The sequence below is a fragment of the Girardinichthys multiradiatus genome, chromosome Y (genome assembly GCF_021462225.1).
Source record: "Girardinichthys multiradiatus isolate DD_20200921_A chromosome Y, DD_fGirMul_XY1, whole genome shotgun sequence".
In the NCBI taxonomy this organism is placed as follows: domain Eukaryota; kingdom Metazoa; phylum Chordata; class Actinopteri; order Cyprinodontiformes; family Goodeidae; genus Girardinichthys; species Girardinichthys multiradiatus.
The window spans coordinates 39,963,143-39,990,364 of NC_061818.1; the positions used below are offsets into that span (position 1 = coordinate 39,963,143).

General features: G+C 42.9%; 1 protein-coding gene across 8 annotated transcripts; it reads right to left on the reverse strand.

The window, feature by feature from the left end:
* Nucleotides 1–513: 513 nt before the first annotated feature.
* LOC124864671 (rho GTPase-activating protein 15-like) lies at nt 514–27,214 on the reverse strand. Of its 8 annotated transcripts, none has more exons than XM_047359540.1 (20): nt 26,439–27,214; nt 16,750–16,944; nt 13,634–13,771; nt 13,405–13,560; nt 13,220–13,285; nt 13,067–13,147; nt 12,942–12,986; nt 12,186–12,263; nt 11,790–11,855; nt 9,062–9,129; nt 8,845–8,932; nt 8,024–8,125; nt 7,707–7,820; nt 6,404–6,470; nt 6,073–6,189; nt 5,650–5,748; nt 4,633–4,710; nt 3,761–3,895; nt 3,044–3,149; nt 514–2,950 (listed from the first exon to the last, which is right to left on the reverse strand). In XM_047359540.1, exons 1-20 carry the CDS (start codon nt 27,030–27,032, stop codon nt 2,743–2,745), a joined length of 2,601 nt encoding a protein of 866 aa, XP_047215496.1. In that variant the 5' UTR covers nt 27,033–27,214; the 3' UTR covers nt 514–2,742. The 8 variants fall into 8 exon arrangements, with proteins under 8 accessions (XP_047215496.1, XP_047215494.1, XP_047215495.1 ...); XM_047359538.1 differs by having other exon boundaries at nt 12,909–12,986; XM_047359539.1 differs by having other exon boundaries at nt 12,942–12,989.
* Between the last annotated feature and the right edge of the window lie 8 nt (nt 27,215–27,222).

Genomic DNA, 27,222 nt, shown 5'->3' on the forward strand with positions numbered 1-27,222 from the left:
CTCATGATCCAGACCGAGCAGTTCGGATATTCCATGTTTATCAAACTAAAGAGTTCTGAGGTTGGACCTTACTGAAGGTCTCTTTTAACAGAAGCTGATGATTTTCCTTCAGGAATCACGTCTATTCCTATTCTGTCCGACCACCGCCCAGAGAGCAGATCATTGTTTGGTTAGTCTGGATCAAACATTTCTAGCTAAATAAATCTGGTCCTGATCTCTGTGAGGAAAGCGGACCTGCTGTGGGTTTAATTCCCAAAGGTCTTAACTCCATCTGGACTTTAACAGACGAGGCCAGGGTCGGAATCTGACACAGAAAACTTTCCACTTTTTTAAAAACTGACTGGTGAAGCCTCTGCTGGGATGAAGGTCAACTACCTCTTCTTCATTCAGATCCAAGAGAATCCAGTCTGGTTTCTTTAACCGATTCTGGCTGATAAACTATTTTTTGCATTTAACCTAAAAACATTAGGTTCTTTAAAGAAATCTAAAATCTAGAATTGGACACAGCAGCGATTCCTGGTTTAATAGATGACTTTATTGCTAATAAAATTCCCTTCTATTTACAGAAACTCTTTATATTTCATGTTTACCTTGTTCCGTGTCTCTAATACATCTAAACAGTACAAAACAAAGAATTAATGTACAGAAGATCAGTAACAAAATTCATTACAGCAGAAATGTTGCAGGAAAACTTCTCCCTAGAAACCATTTGAAGGACTTTGTTCTCTGGACGTTTGGGAGTCCCTCAGGGAATCATCCTGGACCCACTGAACTTTACAACACCATCTTTGGATTGAAACTTTTCATGAAGCTTCTGTCTCTTTTATAGAGTTACATGTCCCCGTTTTCACTCTTTGAGTGCATTACAGACAGACATCTGGGGTTTTGTTCAAACACTGGGAATGATGGGATCATTTCTCTGAATCCCCAAACAATAAAGACAGAGCTTTATGAAATAAACGTTTTAGAAATAAATTCAGAAGGCTGGAATTCTAAACCAGTGTTTAACAAAATGAATTCTGATTAACATAAACCTGGCCCTGACATCAGGGAACGATCCAAACTGTATCCGGACAGCACCAACTGGTAGACCAGTCTCCTATAGAAGAGCAATTTTTAAATTACTGACATTTCCAGACTTAAATTCTAGGACTTCCCAGTTGGTCTTCATGCCATTATTGGCCACGTAAGGTCTAAGTGGAGAACATTCTCCTGTAGGAACAAATGTTATTAACACAGAGCTTCATGCTGTAAAACTATCCTCAGGAAAAGCTGCGACTGCATCCGAACTGGACTAACTGCGCTGCAGATGGTCTGCATTTAAACTTTTACTGAAACCCTCTCTAAAGATTAATCTGAAAACCTGCAACTTGGACTTTTATCTTTTAGAAAATAAGGAATAGTGTCTAGAAAGAAACGTTCTTCTATGCTTGAACTGAAAAATACTAAAAGCTCCTTTCTGCACCTGATGGATAAACTGGTGAAAGCCGAACTTTTTAACTCAACCTCATTGTTTAGAACTTCCAGCATACAGAAGCATTTGGATCCGAAATGGATCCATCAACCTGCTAAGATTGATTGGGTTCTGGTCGGTTCCAGTTAACACTGTTTAGCTTAATTCTGGTCAGAAAGTCCCAGCGTGAGATGTTTCCGTCACATGAAGGAATGATGGGATTCAGAATTCCACAAGCTTCCGAAAATGAAACGCTGGAATGTTGGAAAGGTTCTGCTACAGTTCTGTTTGGTGTCCTGATGCGCAGGTTTGTTCTGTAGCTTTCAAACAAAATCAACAGGCAGAAGAGCTTTTCAGAACCAGCTCAGTAGTAAACATGTTCTAGCTGCAGGGATTCTCTCTGTATCTGGACTTTTAAATGGTTCTGCAGCATTCTGGAAAACATATACAAGCAACCCGGACAGTGGAGTTCTTGAGCACTGGCCTGTTTTCCTAGAAATGAAAGGGAGCACATAAACGGACCTCCAGGATCCAAACAAGTAATAACTTAAACTGAACTAGAACAGGTCATCGGTGTTATCTGAGGCTCAAAGTTCTGGACGAGGTCAGGAGGTCAGAACATCAGTTTGTGGGGTTGAAGACCACACTTTACTGGTAAAAATAATTTTATTTAGGAGGAGAACGGGGATCAATGCAACATGGAGGTTCTGGAGGGATCTGGAACTCAGTGTCCTTAAAGAAGGGTCCAGTTCTAGTACGGAGGGACGTTCCCAGCAGGTTCTACTTTTAGGCCCGTTCTTGAGATGAAAACATTTAAACTTTTGGTCCTGGTGATTCCAGGTTCTCCTGGTTGGACTTTGGTTCTGTGGGTGTTGGGAGATTCTCGTCAGTACAACAGATAATCTTCAGAACCAGTTTCTCACTTCTGGAGGTTTCTCTCAGGTGTGTAATTAATGACTAGTGGATTCAGGTGTGCTGATTCTAGCAGGTTCTACATTTAGATCCATTTCTGTGTTGGAATATCCTCATTCAAAAGAATAAAACTGAGTCCAAAAGGTTCCAGTAAGAGTCAGAGATGTATTCCTGACTGTTTAGATGACACTAGGTCCATTTGATGTGACTTAGTTCTTTAAAATGAACCTTTTCCAGAAGTTTCAGAACCAGGCCAGAGTTCTTTGATGGTTCTCTTTAAAGTTAAATGGGTTTAGTCCCATTGGTTCTGGTTGGAATGAATCTGCTAGAGGTTCTACAGGTATTGGGAGATTGTTGTTCATTTCAACATATGTTGCTCAGAAGGTTCTGGAAGGCGACAGTGGAGCTCCTTCTATAGAGAAGATATCCTTGAACTTGTTGAGCATGAGCTCCACAATCTGGCTCTGGAAGACCATGTGGACCGTCATGTTGGCGGACTCGATCTGCGGTCGGAGCAGCGTGGGTCCGAACACGATGGCGACGCTCTGAACCGACATTCTGTTGGACTCTTTGTGCTCAATGACCCTGAAACACACGGAGACACAGGTGAGGACTGGAGGAGTTCTGGTGTGCGTTCTGCTTCAGAGTGGTTGGTGTCGGTCAGATGGGTGGACTCACCTGCGCAGGTGTTTGAAGAGCAGCTTCATGGTGTCATAGTTTGGCAGCGGCAGAGAGCGGACCAGGTCCTTCATGTAAGAAATCCTCTGGCTGTGATCTGGAAGTTCTGCACAAACACAAAGATGGACTCAGAGGTCCATTTGGACTCTGCAACATCATTCAGGATCTCCAATATGATCCAACACTGGATGTTAATGAAACTCCTACAGCCTTTGAGGAGAAACTGGAAGCTGAGATTCTTTCTACTTTACTTCAGGTGTTTTTAGTTTTCATTGTGGAAACATGCCGAGTTCTGTTCCTGAAACGGATCTTTCTGGACTTTCTGGACAAATTTTTACAAACATCAGTGACCATCTAAACGGATCAGAGTGTCAAAGGTTGCAAAACCTGTCAGAAAAACCAGTTTGTGATGAAACACAAAGTTCCAGAAGTTCAGTTCTGCAGTAAAGTTTGTCTGAAGGTGAGGAGCTTCATCATCATGAGACAGTTTGAGAAGAAGAAACTTATAGTTTTTTGTTAATAAAAAAGATAATTAAATGTGTTTCAGCTGTTTGAGGGTAAATGTTTAAAGAACAAAATGTTCCTGCAGGATCTCTGCAGGGTTCCAGTTGGAGCCTCAGTCTCAAACATCTGTACGTTAGGAGGCCGAGCGGGGTTGAGGACTGGTGTGTGTGTGTGTGTGTGTGTGTGTGTGTGTGTGTGTGTGTGTGAACTAACGGATGGTGGCGATGAACTTCTCGAAGCTGCTGAAGGGAAACAGTGGCTCTGGAAGCTCTCTGAAGAAGAACTTGAGCGCCCCAGTGATCACGTGGATCTCCTCCCACTGTCCGTCCTCCAAGTCCAAATGTTCCTCTGCCAGGACACAGAACCACAAAGTGAGAAGGACAACCTTCAGTGTGATGAACTGTGTTCTGAACTTTTTCTGGAATTGAACTCCTGATCATGTTGATGCATCAACAGAAAACAGGAAATAATTTAATAAAACCTTCTGCAGACGGAGAGAATAACTTTCACATCTTCGTTTGGGTTCTAAACTGCTTTCTGATTGGTTCTGATCTGAGTCGATCAACTTATCCAGTTTTAGAGCAAGCAAATAAACTTTGGATTTCAGAGAGAATTTGGGGTTCTTCCAAATGTTCTGGATCAGACTGAGGCTGAATGAGGTGAAACCAACAACTCTGCTTCTGCAGCAGTTCACCAGAACAATTCAGTCCTTATTCTGCAGCAGCGTTCAGTCCACGTCGGTGGTGCAGAAACATCTAGCTAACGCTGAAGATGATCTGGCGTCAGTATTTACAACCAAACTCAGCACAGATCCAGCTCAGAACCACATTTTCTCTCAGACAAATCAGTTCTAGTTTACTGACTGGACTCAGGTTCTGGTTCCACTGTATGTCTACACTCCCATGACCCTAATCCGATAGTTCAAGGAAGGTTCTCTTGCAAAACATGTTGGTGTGCAGAGATTTGTTTTCTCTAATGGTCTCCATCTTGGTTCTAATTTAAAACACAGTTTAGACCGGGTCATTTTTCTCTATACCCGACTCTACTGTCTGACTGTTAGACAGGAGCAGCAGGGTTCTAGTTACCGTGATCGGCTTTATGTCGGAGTTTCTGGATCACAGCCAGGTTCCCGTTCACTCTGTAGATGCCGTCGACATCCAAACCTGAAGGAACGTTGAGGAGAACAAACTGCGGTCAGTTCTCTCTGAGGAGAATAAAACTTCACAGACATGTTCTGGTGTTAAAAGAACCTCCTGACTGGACCGCTGATGGTGAGACACCTGTCTCACCTGGATCAGCCTGGGGGAGCCCATGAAGCAGTTGTGGTGAACTGGATCTAGTTCTGATCCAGTTTTTCACTTTGAAAACAGAACATTTCCTAAAAGTATTTTTCCCCATAAGTTTCATGTGTGTCAGATCTTTGGCTCCCTCTGCTGGTTCTTTGTTGTAACCAGAACTTCAGGTTACTTTAAATCTTCTACTCAGCTGTAAACATTTCATCCAGATGACGTCACAACCTCTTAATCAGCTGCTGAATTTCAATGCATTTCTGCTGGTAAGGAAATAATCTGATGAATTATGGAGAAAAATAATAAAAAATTGTCTCCAATATTTTTATTTAATTGTAGATTATTTTCCCTGCAGGTTCTAGATTTCCACACGGACTGTGGTTCTGATCCCTGTTTGGACCAGCTGGCACCTATTAATCATGAGAAACAATGAAAACATAAACCTGAAAGACAGGTAATAAAATAAATAAAATAAAATGTACTGATGATGAGGACAGGGGAACTCTCTGCGAGAACATTGGAGGAAGATCTTTGACTTCATGTTCTGGAAACCCAGCTTTGCAAATACTGACGAACTTAAAGATCTAATTCACTTTGATTGACTGATTATTTTAACTGTGGTGACAGAATAATATCCACTCATCTAATCAGGTGAGAAAAATAATATATTCATAAAATTTTATTTCTGAGTTTCCATTAAAAACATTTTTTAAACTCTGACATGTGGCGCTTTCTGGCCATCTTTAACCAAAACGACCCAAGCAGAGAGGGAATATTTTTATGTTTGGGAAGATTTATGATCGATGGGATCACCTCTCCTCTCCACAGTCCTGATGCATTTCTCCACAAATTTGGGAATGGTGGAGTTTTCCCTGTGACAGAGGACATCCAGGTGGCAGCCGAACACGTTGTCTGCAGAAGAAAAACAATTTGCCTTTAAACAAAACTGAGTCAGAGGGTGAAAGAAACATCTGCAGGAACATCTCATGGATCACACCCATAAACACAAATCTTTACATGTCCCTGTACTGTACTGTACAGGCACATGATCAGAAGCATCTCCTAAATGTTACATCTGACCTAAAAAAACAGGAAAAACCCTGAAACGTCCTGATGTTTCCTTTAGACGTCCGAGGTGAAGTAAAACGTTCTGATCTATCTGGCAGGACAAGAAATTCCCTGAAGTTCTGGTTTTAACCTAGCAGAACTGGTTCGGTGTTCTGGTCTGTTTCATACCTCTGATGTATCCCTTCTCTTTGACGCTCTGTAGCGTTGGTCTCCTCTGCAGGAAACGTTTCAGTTTGCCTCGGATCCGGTTCTGCTCCGAGTCTGCTGCTGAGGTGTTCCTGTTGGCTGAAAAAGCAGCAGAAGAAAGCATGAGACTGAAGCTGGAGAGATATAACCAGGTACACAGAGAAGCTCTTATTGTGTAGTTCCTAGGAAAAAAACCATAATAACTGAATGATCTTCTGAAGCTGATTTTATTTTAACATGATCAAATGATGGTCCTCTGCCGCTGCTGGTAGAGACCAGCTGAAGCTCTGAGAACATTTTCCGGGAGACTCACATGTTCTCTTCCTGTCCTCTCTGTCTGAGCCTGTGTCATCCTCTTCATCACTCAGATGCTCCGGTTCCTGAAAAAAGGAACAAAGCAGCAGCTCAGATTGCAGATCTTGTTTAAGTGTAGCTTCAGGTTCAGCTGGAAGGAATTTTACAGTCTGAGAAGGTGCCTGAGGGATGACAGACGTCCACGCAAAAAGTAAAAGTCATGCAAGAACTGCCACTGACAATGCCCAGTCTCAGAAGACCTTGATCTGATGATCTAGCAGGAGTGTATGGAGCTAACAGGCATGTGATGTATCTGGAGGCTTTTTAATTGCTGTATGTCAGAAGGAGGATTTTGTACTGAATCTTGAATCTGACTGGCAGCCAGAGAAGGTGCAGGATGTGACCGCAGATTATATGTTGAGCAATCTTGTGGCTGAGGTTTGGAATACCTGCAAGTAGGAAACTGAATCATGACTTATGCAGGAACAGATATGCAGGAGTCCCGGTGATAAAGACAGCAGCAGATGAGCATTTGAAATGATGCCTACGCTTTTAGTAGAACGTTTTAGATTTCTAACTAAGGTTGCAAGGGATTGGAACATCATCAGGAATGTTCTTTGGAAAGAAATGAACACATCTTGTCTTTTGGGCAAAATTCTATTCATGATACCGAGTTCTGAACTTTGCAAGCTTGTCAGGCTTCTGGGACGTTAAATCTGTTTATCGTCAGCTTAACGTTGATACCACACACGGCTACATTTCTGTATGGAGTGGGCCAACAGGTCCAACTAAACTAGAACAGAAATTTCATCATGATCGAAGTTAGGGAGAATATTATCAGAACCATAGGGGCCCTGCATCTGTGCCTTGGATAAAACCCTGAATGAAATAAGTAGAATATGTACGTTTCTTCTGCTCAAACAGTTTCTGCTAAGATCTTAAGAAAAATGCAGCTTATTAGCAGCTGAGGGCTTAGATGAGGTTTCTTGAGAAAGGTTTTGATTGAAACTAATTCCAAAGGTCCAGATACAACACCAGAACCAGCATACTGGGCCTAATGACTGTGTTGGATTCTTTTAGAGGCTCATAGTTTGCAGGAGCTCATTAAGAAAAATGATCAAACAGAACAAGTAAATATGTATTTATTAGTGAAAAAGAATGTAAAATTTCAACTGTGCTCCTCCAATCACTGAGTTATGTTGGAAGAGGAAGAGGTGAACTAGTGGCGGTGATTCTGATCCAGAGTTTGAGTTTGGAGGTGAGGTAGGAGGTTCTTGGTCTACTTGCTGACATGAGTTTGGCTCTAAGGTGTGTTGCTGTACCGGCTGATGAGGCGTCAGGTGGTGGATGGTGTCCTGGATGACTTTGCACCAGTCTGAGATGATGCTCTCAGTGTCGTACTGCATCAGATACTCGCAGCCCTGACGGGTCTTCAGCTGCACGCACGCACACACACACACACACACACACACACACACACACACACACACACACACACACACACACACACACACACACACACACACACACACACACACACACACACACACACACACACACAGCACAGTTACACACTGCTGTCTCACATGTAGCCCAACGGGCCATAACCATGGCAACAGAGACGCTGCTGTAGCCTCACCTCCAGAACGAACTTCTTGGAGGACTTGTCTTTGGCTGCCCATTGAACTGACCCTCCTCTCAGCTCCACAGTGTACTCGGGAACAATCTGTGAAGCTTTGTTCTGAAGGAAGAGCAGAAATCCATCTCATCATTGAAACCATCATCTGTGTGTCTTCAGCCTTCTGTAGGCTTCAGCTGCCTGTGGGAATTTCTACATTTGGTTGGCACTAAAACTGCGACAAGAGAAACTCATCTTTCAATCATTTCAACTGGTCTAGATCAGTTCTCTAGGTTTCTGAAGGTCTATCTAGAGTTCTTCTTTGGCTTTAGCTGTGGAATGACCATTTTCAGAGGTATATATTTTTTTAGGTATGACGTATGTATGTATGTATATATGTATGACGACTTCAAACTCGTAGTCTGTCGAGTTATAACCAACAACTTATCAAAAGTAAGTTGGACTTTTAGGATCTTTGTTGTGAGACTTAAGCTCCAAAATGGTGATTCTCAAAGAGCCGCCAGCTGAAAACCTCCATAAAACCGCAGGATGATGCACATCTCAAGTCCTGGGTCCGATCTTTACCGGGTCATGTTTCTTAAAGACAGGACTTTCAGATTCTGTTCATCTGCAGTGATGTTTCTAGGCTAGATGTTCAGTTACTGGACTGAGAATGGCCAAAGTTCAAAGAAAAACTCTAAAAGGCCTTCAGAAAGCCTCAAAACCAATGGTCCAGACCACTTTAAAACATTGTTCTCTACAGAGAGGTGCAAAGAAATGGCTGTCAGTTCCTACAGTAAACGCAACATTAGAATGTCTACAGGACTGTTCCAGGTTCTCACAGCGTTCCCAGCCGGAGCAGATTTGGGGTCTTTGTGGAAAGTAAGAATCCCACCATGGAGGACGGTCCAGGACTGACTCCAGTTCTTCCTGTTTAACAGAAACATCAAATAATCTTCTCAGAGTTTTAATGTCTATAAAACACTGGGTAATCACAGATTTCCATCTGCAGGTCAGTCAAACTGAGGCTGAATCAGAACTGAAGCTTCTGGGTCTCACCTTATCTTTTTGCCATGATCAACTACTTTGGTCTTGTTAACAATTCCTGCCTTTTCCAGCTGATGGCACTGCAGAGACACAGAAGTACAAGTGAGTTCTCAGGTTTCTGCAGGTCGGCTTTGAAACGTGAGTCCTTGGTAAACATGGGAGTGGAGAGTGGGAGTCTACCTGAGTCTACCTGATTTTCCCTAAGGGCTTCTATCCACCTCAGTTGCTTCATTCAGCAGTTTGCTCCCTCCTGGAATCATTTTCCCACAGAATCAGGAAACTCAGAACAATTTCAGACCTATGGATTTGAGCTGGATCTACTTCTACTTCTAAACTCCTGAAGGTTTATAAGAGTCTCTCCTTTAGAAAAGCTGGGTTTGGGGTTAGAGGTGCATGGTGCAGGATTTATTGCTGCCTGAGCAGAGTTGGTTGCAAAAGCCTTCATGATTTTAAATCATGATGTAAATTTAGGTTTTTCAGACAAAAATAAAGTAATTAAGGGATAACAAATGACAGAGACAATTTCTGTGAACAAGAAGCTCAGCCTTAATGAAACATCAAACTTCAGATACATATCCATCAACATCCAACATGTCCATCAACATCCAACATGTCCATCAACATCCAACATGTCCATCAACATCCAACATGTCCATCAACATCCAACATGTCCATCAACATCCAACATGTCCATCAACATCCAACATATCCATCAACATCCAACATGTCCATCAACATCCAACATGTCCCTAAACACCCAATATGTGTCTCAACATCCAACAAGTCCATAGCTGCTGGAGGAGAAGCAGCATTGAATAGGACAATAACTCTAATCTTGTTTAATTTACACAAAGGCATAGTTGGAATAAAAGTGGTATGCAAGTGGAGAGACCTCCTTTCCCATTAATATTTTAATAATAACACAGCAGTCAAAGTTAGTCAATAAAATATCAAATATAAAATGTTGATGGACATGTTAGATGTTGATGGACATGTTGGATGTTGATGGACATGTTGGATGTTGATGGACATGTTGGATGTTGAGACATATTGGGTGTTTAGGGACATGTTGGATGTTGATGGACATGTTGGATGTTGATGGACATGTTGGATGTTGATGGACATGTTGGATGTTGATGGACATGTTGGATGTTGATGGACATGTTGGATGTTGATGGACATGTTAGATGTTGATGGACATGTTGGATGTTGATGGACATGTTGGATGTTGATGGACATGTTGGATGTTGATGGACATGTTGGATGTTGATGGACATGTTGGATGTTGATGGACATGTTGGATGTTGATGGACATGTTGGATGTTGATGGACATGTTAGATGTTGATGGACATGTTGGATGTTGATGGACATGTTGGATGTTGATGGACATGTTGGATGTTGATGGACATGTTAGATGTTGATGGACATGTTGGATGTTGATGGACATGTTAGATGTTGATGGACATGTTGGATGTTGATGGACATGTTGGATGTTGATGGACATGTTAGATGTTGATGGACATATTGGATGTTGATGGACATGTTAGATGTTGATGGACATGTTGGATGTTGATGGACATGTTGGATGTTGAGACACATATTGGATGTTGAGACACATATTGGATGTTGATGGACATGTTGGATGTTGAGACATATTGGATGTTTAGGGACATGTTAGATGTTGATGGACATATTGGATGTTGATGGACATGTTGGATGTTGATGGACATGTTGGATGTTGAGACATATTGGGTGTTTAGGGACATGTTGGATGTTGATGGACATGTTGGATGTTGATGGACATGTTGGATGTTGAGACACATATTGGATGTTGAGACACATATTGGATGTTGATGGACATGTTAGATGTTGATGGACATATTGGATGTTGATGGACATGTTGGATGTTGATGGACATGTTGGATGTTGATGGACATGTTGGATGTTGAGACACATTGGGTGTTTAGGGACATGTTGGATGTTGATGGACATGTTAGATGTTGATGGACATGTTGGATGTTGATGGACATGTTGGATGTTGAGACACATTGGGTGTTTAGGGACATGTTGGATGTTGATGGACATGTTAGATGTTGATGGACATGTTGGATGTTGATGGACATGTTGGATGTTGATGGACATGTTGGATGTTGAGACAAATTGGGTGTTTAGGGACATGTTGGATGTTGATGGACATGTTAGATGTTGATGGACATGTTGGATGTTGATGGACATGTTGGATGTTGATGGACATTTTCGATCACAGAGTTCTAATAAAAACTCTTCAGAACACGCTGTTTGTGTTCTTCTGTTTGGGCCAAACTGTTGAATGAAACAGATCCTGACTGGAAACACCGAAACAACACTCTCAAACCATAATAACCAAGAACAGAACCAGCATCAGAACAAACCCAGCACTTTAGAGTTGTTAGCTGACAGGATGAATGGTTACTGATGAGCGGTTAGTGGGATTAATGAGCAGAAACTTTTTGGGTAGAAGTCTTATAGCCAGACATGGAACTTTTCAGGATAAATTTGCATTGGGATGTCAAAATGCGGTTTTATGGTAAAAATCTGTCTTGAAAATAAAGCCATGATGCTGAGGTAACACAGCAGGAGGCTCTACGAGGTCTCAGCTGCCCAAAAAGTTCCCTACAGGTAAAAAATAAGATGTTAGAACAAAACGTTAGTAGATTTTGCCACATAGCCTCTAACTTCCAACAGCCAATCAGAACATACATGGTGCTTGGGGATGCCTGTGCTGTGGTTGGACAGATTCCTCCTCAGCTTGAGCCTATTAGGAAGCTAGAATGAGGAAATGATGGGATGAGTCGATGAATAAATGAACAGCTCAACAAATTAATGAGCGAGTCAGGAAATAGCTGAACAAGTCAGTGAACACATAAACGAGTGGAAATTAATGTATATGTCAGTGAATGAATCAATGAGTCAAAGAGCTAATAAATGAGTCAGTGAACCAATGAACAAATCCTTACCTGAATAAAAGAGTCAAAAAACTATGAAAGGGGTCAGAAAAATCAATGAACGGGTCACAGACTCCTGAACAGGACCTAATGAGGGTCTGGGGAACAGGTGAAGGGGTCTGAAAGTGATGCAGCACTGGTGAGTCTGTACCTGTGGACTGTCTGGAGAATGTTTCCTGGAAGCGTCAGTGAGGTCCGAGGCGATCCTTCTGTGTCCCGGGGAGAACATCTGGAACACAGCAAAGATGTTAGGAATCATCTCTCATGAAACGTCCGGATCATGAAGCTCATGTAACAAACTCTATGTGCTCTCTTTCAGACTCTAACCTTGAAAACTGGCTCAGAGTTTATCTGTTCTTTCTTTCTAGATGAAACGACTAAAGGAGCTACATCCATTAACATTTTCTTTTCCTTCCCATAGAAAGTACTCCTGGATCAGTGCTTCTTTGTTCTCTTTGTGTCTCTGCTCTGTTCTCTCAAACCTCCAGTCGGTCGTGGCAGATGGCCGCTCACACTGAGCCTGGTTCTGCTGGAGGTTTCTTCCTGTTAAAAGGGAGTTTTTCCTCTCCACTGTCGCTACATGCATGCTCAGTATGAGGGATTGCTGCAAAGTCAACACCAGTGACTGTCCACTGTCTCTACATGCTCATCCAGGAGGAGTGAATGCTACAAGTCACTGACTGGATGCAATCTGCTGGGTTTCCTTAGACAGAAACACTTTTTATCCAATTTGAATCTGACTGAACTGTTCAATGGTTACGATTAATTGGGATGTATGAACTTGACTGTTGTGAAGAACCTTGAGACAACATGTGTTGTGAATTGGCGCTAAATAAATAAACTGAATTTAATTGAATGGTCCTGTTTCACTCACATCTTCAGCGATGCTGTGTCTAATATTCCTGACCTGCAGAGCTTCTCCCCCCACAGAAACGCCATTTCCCATTAGCCTCTGCTGCAACACAACAAAGCCATCTCATATCAGCAAGTACCAGTGAAGATAGGATTAATATTCCTGTGATGACTGCTCACCTCCTGCTGCCTCTCCGGGTTGCCTGGATCCTTCAGTTCCAGTTGAGCTCTGGAAATCTGAGGCAGTTGCTGCTGAGGATGCTGGGAACACAAACTGGAGGTTAAGCCAGTGAATGGTAGGAAATACTGGAAAACTTTGAGATTCCTTCATACCGTAAAGACACTGTCTCCATTATCGTTGTGTCTGTCCACAGGATAATCTGCCTTCGGTAGAGGAGGCTTTAAACAAACAACAATCATTACATCAAAATCTGGACTATATACTTCAAAGATAAATCACAAAAGCCTACTTCACTGATCCTAAAACATAATAATCCAGGAGAATCTCAGGTTCATACCAGGTCGTCATCCTGCTTTTTGCTGGCTGTGGATCCAGGAGGAGATGAAGGGATTGTTTGGTCAGAAAGAGCCCAGGATGTGGCTCCTGTGTTGGGGTTGTAGTAGTAGACTCTCCCTGAGGCCTCATCCAGCAGCTGCTCCCACTCACAAGAACCCTGAGAGAGAGGAGGAGGAGGTAAGAGAGCAGGAACGTCAGCTGTTACTGATCAGGGAGGAGCACTGCGGTACCTGAGAGGAGGCCGGGGAGAGCGGACTGCATGGATCCTTGTCTCCAGCCGGAGTGGGGCCTCGGTGGTCCGACCAGGTGGTCTGTTTGGTAAGAGGATGGTAAAAAAACTTCCTTCCACTATCCTGATCAGTGTGTACCTGAGCAAATGGGGGTAGAACTCATGATGGCTTAGAGTGTCTGCAGAAACATCTTTGGTTTGTGGTTTCAACATTTCAGATCATTTTCTACTGAAGATAAACAATTTATAAACCAGAGCTTCCAATAAGCTGGGATGTTGTGTAGAACAAAATAAAACCAGAATACAGTTATTTGCAAATCCTGTTCAACCTCCTGTATATGCAACTAAATCCACTACAAAACAAGACATTAAATGTTCAAACTGATAAACCTTATTGTTATTTTGCAAATATTCACTCATTCTGAATTTGATGCTTGCGACACGTTCCAGGTGGGATAGGAGCAACAGAAGACTGGGAAAGTTGTCTAAAAACACCTGTTTGGATCATCCCACAGGTGAACAGGTTAATTGAAAACAGGTGAGTGTCATTATTGGGTATAAAAGGAGCATTCCTGAAAGGCTCAGTGGTTCACAAGCGAGGATGGGGCAAGGTTCACCACTTTGTGAACAACTGAGTGAGTAAATCGTCCAACAGTTTAAGAACAACGTTTTTCAACATAAAACTGCAAGGAATTAAGGAATTTTATCATCTACAGTCCATCATATCATCAAAAGATTCAGAGAATCTAGAGAAATCTCTGCATGTAAGCAGAAAGGACCAACATGGAATGCCCATGACCTTCAACCCCTCAGGAAGCACAGCATTAAATACTGACCATTGCCAGTTAACAGTTTGTCGCTACGTCTACAAGTTAAAACTCTACCATTCAAAACCAAAGCTATATATCAACAACATCCTGAAACAGCGCCAGCTTCTCTGGACTGGAGCTCATCTGAGATGGACGGAAGCAAAGTGGAAAAGTGAGCCGTGGTCTGAGGACTCCACATTTCAGATTGGTTCTGGAAATCATGGACGTCGTGTCCTCGAGGCCAACGAGGAAAATGACTATCTGGCTTGTTATGAGCACTGTTGCCTTGCAGCAAGAAGGTCCTGGGTTCGACTCCCGGCCGGGGGTCTTTCTGCATGTTCATGACATCTCACCGGGTACTCCGACTTCCTCCCACAATCCAAAAACATGACTGTCAGGTTAATTGGAGATAGGCACCAGCTCCCCCGTAACCCACTATGGAATAAGCGGTATAGAAGACAAATGAATGAATGTATCATTATCAGAGCAAAGTTCTAAAGCCAGCAGCTGTGATGGTATGGGTGTGTGTTGGTGCCCATGGCATGGGTAACTGGCACATCTGTGAAGGCACCATTAATGATGGTTCTGGAGCAACATCTGCTGCCATCCAAACATGCCTATCTCAGCAATCCACATTCTGCTCATGTTCCAACAGCTTTGTAGTAAAGAGTTCAGGTTCTAGACTGGCCTGCTTGTAGTCCAGACCTGTCTCCCATTGGAAAGGTGTGGAGCATTATGAAGATCAGAATACGACAGAGACCCAGGACTGTTGAGCAACTGAAGTTGTTCATCAAGCAGGAATGGGAAAGAATTTCAGCTACAAAGCTTCAACGATTACTTCTCATTTCCTTATTGAGTGTTAAAAGAAAAGGTGATGTAACACAGTGGTGAAAAAGGCCCGGTCCAGCTTTGTAGGAACGTGTTGCAAGCATCGAATGGTAAATGGCCTGAACATGAATAGCACTTTATCAAGTCTCCAGAGACCCCAAAGCGCTTTACACTACAAACAGTCATCCACCCATTCACACACTGACATTGGTGAGCTACAAGGTAGCCACAGCTGCCCAGGGGCCAGACTGACAGAGGTGAGGCTGCCATACACAGGCACCACCGAGCCCTCTGACTACCATCAGCAGGCAGGGCGGGTGAAGGTGAGGACACACCTAAGACACAACTGAGACAGACAGCAGGGTTTGAACCGGCAACCCACCAGTTACAGGACAAACTCCTGCCACCTGGGCCACAGCCGCCCCTTAAAAATTCAAATGAGTGAATGTTTGTAAGAAACAATAAAGTTGATCAGTTTGGACATTAAATATCTTGTCTTTGTGGTGGATTCAGTTGTATAGAGGTTAACAGGATTGGCAGATCATTGGATTCTGTTTTTATTTTGTTTTACACAACATTCCAACTTGGAATTTGGTTTTGTGGATGTTTCAGTGCTCTTGGAGGAGAAGCAATCCCACACATAGATTGGACCAGGATGCTTCACGGTTGGTGTGTCATGGGGGTCATGGTGGCTCTCAGCCTTTCTTCTCCAGATTGATCAGAGGAAAAGACATCAGTCTCCTGGTGTCCATTCTCCAAAGTTTCATTCAATCCTCAGTGGTTTTCTTTAACAGATGTGGTTTCTTTGTTGTCTTTGTAAAAATATCGTCTTCTCTGTTTGCTGCAAAGGCACTCAAATCCACCATGCTGTGCTAGATCTGCATTGGTGGCAACACGAGAAGGTGATGGAAACCCTCTTAGATGAAATGTTCTCAGCAGCAGTTTCCTGTGTGTGAGGTCATTTTGAAGCTAAGCTTTTCTTTGGAGGTTAGACAATGATTTCATAACTTCTGTCTCTTTTAGCTCAGTCAGTCTGATTATTAGTTTGATGAAAAGCCAGGTTGATTTGGTTGAAGTCTAATTGCTGAATTCCCTTTGGCATCAGCTGTTCCTTAGGAACACCTGATCCCTGAGCAGGGAACCTAATGATCTCAGGTAACATCTGATCAAACTTTAATTATTTCAGTGTAACCTGAGCACAGAGCAGAGGACAGCTTAAACACAAGATGTGTGTTCGGACCTAAAAACTTGAAACAATAATCAGGTTAAATAGAGTTTTCATTTAATTCTATTTTATAACCAGAAAAGTTACAACCTTCAGTCATTTTCTGCATTTCCTGCAGCTTCTCTAATGTCTCACCGTAATTCATTATTCTCAGTTTCACTTCAGTTGCAGCACCGATGTTTTACTTTCTTTCAGCTTCAAACATCTTTCTTCATCAAACTAAAACAACACCTGGATTCCAAGCCAACACCTTACCTGCCATTCATCCTGTGGGCTGACAGGGGAGGCGGGGCTTATCATGCCGGAGGAGGAGCTTGTTGATAGGAGGGTGTGTCCTAGTTCTGGGTCTGCAGGTGGCGGGGAGGAGATGGAGATCTGAGGCTGAGAAGTTTTCTTCAGGGAAGAGACGTTGGCATATATGGGTGAGCTAGGGTTGAGTGAGCTTTGGTCCTACAGAGACAGGCAGAGAGGGAAATGTTGGAATGTTCAATTTAAAGGCAAAGTTCATCCACCATGTTGAATTCTCTGATGTCCACTTAAACATCTGTTTTAGGAGACCTACTGAATACATCATAAATGTGTTTTGTCTAAAGACCCCTACCACCTAATTTTAGTCTCAGTTTCACCATTCAGGAATTAGACCACCAAGTCCTCAGCCGCCACTTGTCATCCTGTCACACCGGTCCAGTTCTAGTCCCGTCGCAGTCCCTTCTGCTGGCTAGAGAAATTTTTGGGCCTGCAGCAGCTGTTTGAACTCTGTCCAACAGGCTGGTGCTCCTTCTGGAATGCAAGTGGTACCCTTGTGTGATTCTGCTATTCCTGCAAGGTAGTCCTGACTGTTCTCAATGATGTTTCCACCATAGTGGTTCCTCTGGTCCCCCTAACTGCACTAATGTACCCTGACTGATTCCACTGAGACCCTTTAAGTTTCTTGCTCTGAACTGGAACCAGATCCTGATGGGTTAAAGAGGTAATGTGACATGCCTCGGATCTAAAAGGCTGAGATTTAATCTCCTAGATCAGCATAAACAGAAAACTGAGCAAACATAAAGACTTCTGTTGAGTTCTGTTGTTTCTGTGCAGAACATGAGTGTCTGGTTGGACCATCTTCTGTTCAAGCAGTTTCAGTCCGGTTGAAGATATTATTGATGTTTAAGGAGAACATCATAGTGTAAAGAGAATTTCTGCTGAAGGAGCTGCAGAAAGACATTGTTCGGACTGGGATCTCTGAGTGGACCAACAGGAAGAACTCCTCCCATGTTGTATAAACACACAAACACAGGGGAAAATGATTCCTGTTTTACATCAAGTGGTCTGAACAGCTCCAAGAGGGTTTAATACGAGGAATCCGAACAGGAACTTCACATTTTAACTCAAACTTAATCACAACTTCGAACTTCAACTCTGACACCTGAATAGCTTCTGAGAGGTTTAGTTTCTCCTTCAGTGACTCCATAGATAATATTACAGATATCTGCTGATGACCTATTATTGTGGGTCATGTGATGGAGCAAACCTAGCAGCTCAATAAGTCATTACAGTTTGTCTCAGTTTTCTCTCTGTAAATCCCTCTGAGCCTGGTTCAAAGTCCAAACGTCCTGCCAGTTTTGTTTGCAGCTGCAGGTTAAGGCTCTCAGAAAACAACCAGCATGAATTAAAGTTGAACCATGAAGAACATCAGCAGGAGCAGAGTCTAACAGGACATTGGACTCACCTGTCATCATTTCTCTGTGTTTGTCTCAGTGTTCCTAAGGTCTGTGTTGCATTAACCTCCATCAACAAACATCTCATCCTGCCTTTGATCATGCTGTCAGACCTATGGCTCCGCAAATTGTAACTCCGCCCCCATTCTGTTTGCTCGCAAGCTTAGACTCCACCCTTATGAAAATGTGGCTCCACCCCTCACTGGTAGGATGTCTCGATTCTTCTGCTTCAGATCTTGTGGATTTGTCTGAACTTGACTCTCGTGCATTATCTAAAAACTCTTCCTGGAAGTAGAGTGCTGGAATGTTTTCAAGGACTCACCCTGGACCCTCATGACTCCTTTATAACACTGAAACAGAAACCTGCTCCTACAAGTTCTAGAAAAAAACTACTACATAACCAGAATCTCTTCAAACATCTCTGTCACTTTCTTTCTCCTGGAGCAGTAGAACTTAAAAGGTAAAATATTTGGTGACTTTTTCATTTAAACCATCAGGGAATCCTGGAAGGAGAGTGAAGCTTTATCAACATCTCATAAAATTAAGCTTTCGAAGATCCGTCTATTCCTAAGTAAATCCCATCCTCAATCCAAACCATTGCCAGCCAGTTCTTGGTACTTTTAGAACCTCAACATCTCAAATCATCATTTAGCAGTCACAGGGGACAAAATGAATCCATCTCTGTGTGGAGGGAACTTGAAGATCCTAATGACCATCTAGAATTGCCTCTGTGGTTCCTTCTTCCCTTTAAGAAATTGTAGATGTCCCCATGTTTCCAGTACAGTGACGGTAAAAAGAAAGTACACCCTCTTTTAGTTCCAGGGGTTTTATATATCAGCAAATTAAAAATGATTTGGTGTTTGCCAGATTTTAAAGTTATTTGGATCAAACCTTATATGAATAGAAACACAAAATAAATACCAAACGTTCAGTCTGGATTAATCAAAACAAAAAAGCAGATTAGTACTCTACATTATATTGATTTAGAGAAGAGTACATGGCCATTAAATTGGCAAGGTTTCCAGGTCCTGTAGTTGCAAAACAAGCCCAAATCATCAGCACCCTACAGCTGTGCTTGACTGTTGAAAGGCGTTGGTGCTGATATGCTGGGTTTGGTTTTCTCCACAAATGGAGCTGTGCATCATAGGGTAAATATCTCTGTTTTGTTTTCATCTGTCCAAACGACATTGTTCCAGAAGTCTTATTTTTTATCTAGATGCAGCTTTGCTAACTTAGGTCCTGCCGCCATATTGTTCCAACCTTTCCAAACAGCCATTCTGGTTCAGTGTTTTTCTAACAGGATCCTAATGAGGATCTGAAAACGGAGAGAATATCATGGCTGGAAATGATGAGAAACAAAAACTAACAAACCACAAGCGTCATAATAATAAATCCCTTCATCTACATAATAAGAGAACTTTTACAGGGTCTGTCACAGACTTCTTCAGTCCTGGTTTAAGGAGATTTGTTTCTCCCTGACCTGTGTTAGAACCTATCTGATCATCTTGTAAACACAAATGTGGTATCAGTGTGATCAGGTCCTCAGGGAGTTGCAGTCTGTGTGTTCACTGCCTTCAGGAAGCTTCCAGCTGCCCACAAACACATCGAGAAGCAGCTGCTGGAGATGTGAACAAAGGAAATTTCACTCTGAAGACTCCATTAATCTTTATAACGTTACATGTGTCATTAATGAGCTACAAATGGTCTAAAAAGTTCTCTTTAAGTCTGTTCTCTCGGATATGCTGCTGACTGACCATTACAGATTTTACACACGATAACAGCTGGAACATCATTGGTTCATGTTCTGATGGAGGTTCCGTTTCTGAATGCTGCCTCCTGGTGTTCATCAAAAACGTACTCAAACAGCTACATCTGAGAAGGACATGTTGTCTTCATAAACCTCTACTGATGAGAAATGAATGGCAGATTTATTTGATCACAGAGAGGTCCCACTAACCAGTTCAAAAACCAGAATCACTCATGGTAAGGGAGAGAGATCTCATCAGGATGGTCTTCAACTAATCAGATATCAAAACTAATCATCTGGTCCATGTTCAGCTGAGAGTGGCTTGAAAGAGGAGATATAGTCCAGAAATTCATTTTGCCGGTTCTCTAAATGGATTCGATTTGCTTCAGTTTTACAGGTCTGTGTTTGTTCTCCAGCTGCTGGGTTAAAACCAACCTCAGGATTCCAAAAGAAAACTCCACCATAGTCAACACATAAACTACAGGTCCAACTTCTCTACAGTCAACACATAAACTTGTTATGGTTTGTGAGATATAGGACCCCAGAATGCAGACGAGCAGGCATATTGACGGTAAGTGCAAAAGATTTAACAACAAAAAACTCACTCACAGCAGGAGGCAGGAACAAAACAACAAACGGGCAGGCATGAGAAAAAAACAAGACATGAGCATGAGAAATGTTTCCGCCACGACTAACAGAACAGGTGTGAATATATGACGTGAAAACCAGGCGGAGCAGGGAGACAGATTAACTTGAAGCAGGTGAACCGAATAAACTTACTTAACAGAACAAAACGTGACTGGAACAAAACAGAGACTCTTGAACACAAACTAGAAAAACTTGAAGCAAAAGCATAACTAGATCCGAAAACCAAACTTGACAAAACATGAACAAGACGACAAAACAAAAGCATGACCAGGAAAATAATAAACAAAAGCATGATACAAAACTTGAGCAGAGAAAAACAAATAAGGAAAAAACCTGAAACCAAAAAACCCCAAATCATAACAAAACTACAGGTCCAACTTCTCTACAAACAAACAAACAAACTACAGGTAAGGATACTGACACTTCAACAGATAAAAAATAAATAAATAAACCTGAAGAAAGTACTTATCTAATCACTTCCAACCACGATCTAAGTAGAATGTTTCTACATAAAACCCTGGATTAATCTGTGAAACCCAAAGCAAGTAGTTTAAAGATCTGCAGATCTTTCTCCATAACCAGTCTACATCACAGCAGACAGAATAAAATATACAAAACAAAATAAACATCTAAACCTGATCCAGTGTTTCCACCTGAAAGCTTTTCATCGTGATGTCAGAAGACAGATGAAGTTCAGGAACATTTTCTGAAGTCAGTCACCTTCAAGCCAGCCTCCCAGTAGAACCACCATCAACTGAAGCCACAGCACATTTACTACATAACATCCGCAGCGTCCAATAACTGCCCCGATCAAATACCGGTCCAATCAGCAACTGATCTGATCAGAATGGAGTCTCAACAATAACTGGTTCCAGTCTATACCTGGTCCAGTCAAAACCTGGTCTAATCAGTAGTGGGTCCAGTCAATAACTGGTTCAGCCAATGACTGATCAAGTCACTCATCAATCTGGACCTCTTTCTGACCAGATTCATGTAGAAGCTGACAAGGAAGAGCTGCAGGGCATCCGCCAATCAGGAATGACATGACCTTTGACCAGGAAGTTTTGGTTTCTGCGGCTGAAAGGAAAGCTCTGAGTGGGTGATGACATACCTACAAAGGTGCCGGTGGAAGAGTTTATCAAGATTTACCTGGATTTATCTGTTCCCTGCAACAGCCCTGGTGGACCGTCCGGGAATCTCATCAACACAACTAATACAAAGCTACTGGCAGGAAACCAGGTGACCTACTGTCCGAGTCCAATGGTCCTCACCTGAATCAATACAGGAAAAGAGATAATCAGAGATCAGCTGCAACCAGACCAACAGGAGGTAGAAACACCTACAAGGTACAGGTTAATCAGAAACCAGCTGAAGAACTCATGGAGAACCAAACTTTTTATGATGCTGATCTTGAGCTGGATCATATTTTGGGACTTTATCTGACCCAGAACATCACCAGACAGAATTTAAAATGTTGCTGCTTCGTGTTAAACCTACATCATCCTTTCTTAGCACCATCCAAATGTTTAACTGTTTGATGATCATCTGGAAGTTTGACTGAGCAGTAGCTGAAACACCAGAGGAGGTGGAGGTGGAAAACTCCTCGTCCTAATGATCTCAGAGTGAAGGGAGCGCTTGTACTGTCCTGGTAAACAGAAGGTCCAATGGGTTTTAACGTATGAATGATCCGATCTTTACAGTAAGAAAGTCAATAAGTCACACAGTTTGCTCTGTGCTCCTCCAGAACCAAGCCCAATGATGTCGGACGCCAAGGCTACTGTTCACCAGCTTTAGTTAAGCTGGCTTCAACTTTCTTCTTCAGCGATTTGTTCTTTGCTGAGTCTGGAGCCGGTGATTTGATGAAGAAGCTAAATCTGTTGGTTTCAGTTACAGAAGATATTTTCTTCATCTCATATTCAGGGACTGCTGTGATTATACTATTTTGTTTAAGGTGTAAAAGGTGATGTTCCCACATGGTTTTCTTTCCGGGGACTCTGGTAAGAAGTCTGGAATTAGAGCTCTGGGAGGATGTTCAGTTACACACTGTTAAGGATCAGCGAAGAACAGAACCGCACGGTGGTGCAGGAGTTAGCACCTAGATGCAAGAAGAATCCCACCCACAGTTTAACAGCATGCATGCTAGTTTAACTGGCCATTTAACAATTAGCTGAGGTGTGTGTGTGGGTGTGTGCATGGTTGTCTGTCTCTATGATGCCCTGTGATGAACTGGCCTTTCAGCCTCTGATGGAGATACACGCCAGCCCCCCGTGACCCTGAGAGAATTGAACAGGTGCGGAAGATGGATGGATGGATGGTGACTTCACTGATGAAAAACAATATTGTTCAGTAATCAGGATGGAGTCTGATCATGCTCCAGTTTTTCCAGTTCCCTCCAGGAAATCCCAGTTGAACTAAGTTCCAGACGCTTTGCAGCTCAAGTCTTTAAGCTGAATTGTGTCTCTTTGCTCTGTGGATAGATGCATTATCATCTTCCTGAAAACTAACTCCATCATCACCAAAGCTGCTTTAGATTAATGGAAAGTCCAGCTGTGCATTTCCTGCAGATGTTCTAACCTCCACCTGTGCTGCCCCTTTATCTGGCCTGCCTCTCCACATTATCTGACTAAATCAAATCTGCTGCTGTTCTTCACACACAGCTGTTTCAGCATCATCAACAGAATTCATCCCTGAATCCCGAATTGATTCGATCATCCATAGTCAGTGGCTGCTTCTGCTGCCTGGTTGGTAGCTGTTGCTGATGGTCCAGTTTAGCTTCTTTTCCTGCAGCTGATTTCTCACAGTTTGCTCCCAAACACAGACTCTGTTTTCATCCATGTCTGTTTTCTTCCTTTCGTTTAGTCTTTGGGGTTTTGGTTCTGAAGTTTAGTTGTTTTCCCAAATGTTTGGACCCAGCTATCTGTGAACTGCCAGAGTATTTAACTATAGTTCCAGCTGACAGCTCTTTGGTCGGGCAGTGTTCCTGTCAAACATTACCAGCAGCTCGTTAAAAAGAGCTCGTTAAGGTTTGGCTCCTCAAGAAAAATACAGACCAGTTCTTTCATATTTCCCTCAACTTAATAGAAAATTAAGATGCGCCACTTATTACAACGTCATTTAATGTGTTTCAGGTATATATTTTGTAAAGTCAGAATGTTTAGCTAATAAATACAAGAACTTGGTGCCATATTTGGGATTTTGGCAAAATAACTGAACATCCTTCAGATTTCTGGCTGCTGAATAACTCTGTGGGTATTCAGTGATGAGGCCTAACTCACATCCTGATTTACAGTCATTAACCCCAGTAAAGCATTAACTGGATGGAGATGTGTCAGGAGACTGGATGATTTCATAAAGTGTGCAGCATGGAGACAGCTTTGACTCAGTTTCCCACAATGCAAAACATGACTAGTCAGCCTTGGGACAAAATGAGAGAACAGCTGAAGGAAGCTGTGAGGTGAAGTTCTGAAGCAGATCTGCTGCTTCCAGAGTTTTACTTGGTGAAACTGCAGATTTTCATTCACAGTTTAGCAACTTCTGAGCTAAATTCTGAGTTCTGACTCAGTTTCAAACCAGACAGACCAGTAACTCCTCACACACAGCCAGGAGTCAGGTTTTGTTCCCCTTCTGAGATGCAGGTGGCGCTGCAGCGTCACCACCGCCTCGCAGTTTCCTGTCCAACCCTGACCTCTTCCTGTCCACTGTGACATCACTGCTTCCACCTGACCTCATCACATCCTGCTCTGACATCAGATGTCCTACACCAAGACCCTGAACTTGTCCAGAGCCAGAATCATCCAGAACTCCTCATCTTAACTTCACTAACATCCTGCTCTGGTTGGATCAGAAGAGCTTACAGAAATTCACCAACACCTACACAACACAGATGATCTTTAACCTCAAGATCATCAACATCTAAATAAATCCACAGCAGGACTTAAACAACATGAAGTCAGTTTAAGATAAAACAACCCAAGTTCAGCTGTTTGTTTCTGCTCTGAGGAGAATAAAAAGAGGAAACAGTTTTTTTGCTTCCAGCTTCCTGTGTCGACGCTGCAGGAAACAAGCCACAGCTGCAAAGGCTTTTATTTTGTAGGAAAACCAGTAGCCTCTAACCCCAGTCTGAACATCATGTTGCAGCAGATAAAAACCCACAGAATATTAAAGCTGATCTCTGCTGCTGAGCAGGAGATAAAAAGTCCTATGAAGCCAGGTTAACCTCAGGAGCTTCCAGACTCCAACAGGAAATTCGGATCAGGCAGGAAACACACACAGGAACTAAACCTTCAATCCGAGCACGTGTGGTGCTTTCAAGGACCTCAGTCTGAGCCAGGATATGTTCAAGGACGACACCAAGTGTAGGTCAGCACAGAAAACAGATGTACCAGTGTTCCTACACAGCCAATCAATGCTACAGATAGAAAGTTATTCGCTGACAGTCATGTGACACTGGTTCACATGACAATAAACAACAAAGTGAATCCTGCAGTGATTAATAGGTTGGGCAGTAATACAACATGACTTTGAATGTGTCATTAAAAACTGCAGCAGGCTTCTTGTGGCCTTTATTTGTCCCCGAGTTTTTATAACAGTAGTTAGGCAAGAAACGGGGGCAGAAAGAGAGGGGAAGACATGCGGCAAATGTCGCCGGGGTCGTGACTCAAGCCCGGGACTGCTGCCTCGAGAACCAAAGCCTCTTGTACATGGATCGCGGGCTCAAATCCCTACACCATCACCACCACACTGCAGAAACTACAGGTTGCATGCATAAAAACATCAGTTTAACTCGTCTTCTACTGTGTAGCTGTTATTTTCTCTACAGCGACACCTTGTGGTTAGAAGAGTGACTTCATCGACTGCGATTAAAGAGTACGCAACCAGTCCGCCATGATGCTGCAGCTAATTTGCTCCACTGCATGGCTTCGTTTGATGTTAAACTCCATAAATAGGAAAAGAGATGTGAAAACACGAATTTGTTGCTGCCAGGGCCTAAAAGCTGAAACTGAAATAAACATTGATGTGAATTGAGGAGAAAAAGAAAGAAGAAGAAAAAGCATCATTGATTGGACGTGAAGGAGAGTCTGTGATACACACAGATTAAATGTAATCTATTTAAATTTACTTTAAAAATGGTTTTCCTTCAAACAAGACGTTTGTTTCAGATGGGAAATTATTCAAGTTTTATTTGAAAATGGCATCGGAAAAATTAATTATGTCATTCTTAAAAAAAATAAATGGAAACATCTTTGCTGGGATCACAGCAACCAAACTGAGCAGCTTTCTGCATGTTTTTGCTTCGATATTTTAATGATTTTTCTTAAGCTACAATTTATTGAGGTTGGAAGGCCTCTTTACCACCACCGTAATCTTTAGATTTTCTATCATATTCATATCAGCACTCTTTGACTGTTCTAAAATATTAATTTTACTTCCAATCAAAAGTTACATGCTTGTAAAATTGAAATATTACTTAAAACCTAAATCTGCGGGCTGCATGGTGGCGCAGTTGGTAGCACCTTGCAGCAAGAAGTTTTATGGGTTCGACTCCCAGCTGAGAGTCTTTCTGCATGGAGTTTGCATGTTCTCGCCATGCATGTGTCGGTTCTCACCGGGTACTCCGGCTTCCTCCCACAGTCCAAAGACATGCCTGTTAGGTTAACTGGTCTCTCTAAATTGCCCTTAGGTGTGTAACTCAGTCGTTTGTGTGTTGCCCTGCGATGGACTGGCGACCTGTCCAGGGTGGACCCGCCCACAGACTGCTGGAGATAGGGACCAGCTCCCCCGCGAGCCACTATGGAATAGAAAATGACTGACTGACTGACCTAAATTGGCCAGGAGTTTGATCTTACCTGTGAGGAGGGCGGGTCTACAACAGGAGTTGCTGATCCAGGTGCTGGTGTTGAACCCTTCTGCTCTCTGCTCAGAGCCTCCAGGTTCAGGTTCAGGTCCTGGATGGACTCGTAGATGTGGTGACCTCGGTACTCCTCCTCTTCATCACTGCTCTCTGAGCTTGTCGCCTCCTCAGCCAGCTTCTCTTCTTCCTCCTCTTCTGGTTCCTCTTTCTTATGCTTATCATTGTGACCTTCAGGTGTTTTGCTGACAGGGGGAACCACTGGCATCTCCACAGGGATGGGCTCATTCTGGGGCCGACTGGGAGTCCTAGGGTCTGCTGGACTGAAGCTGGGAACTCGTGGTTTCCCAGAATCCTGCTGGTCCTCCAGGAGCCCCTGCTTGTGGGGCTGCTTTTTACTGTCAGCCATGTTTGTAGTCCCAGTGGAAGCTATGGTTCTGGTCTCAGCAGAAGCAGCAGCGTGGTTGCTGTGGACCCTTGATGATGGCCCAACATGTGTCAGGTCTGGTAAGTCCAGAGGTATGCCGAACGTGGACATGCGGTTCTCATTCCGGTGGTGCCGATTTGCAGTATCGGGTCTGAGGCGGATCATCACTTCATCATTTTGTTTGGTTCTGGTCCCTCCGGACTCCTCCAGATTTTTTGGAACTGGGACTGGAACAGGAACAGGAACTGCCACAGGATGAGGGACTGGCTCTGGACCAGGTGGATCAGCAAAGTCCAATGGAGACGGGAACTCTGTGGGCAGCTCCTTGACGTACTTGGCTGGGATGTAGAAGGGC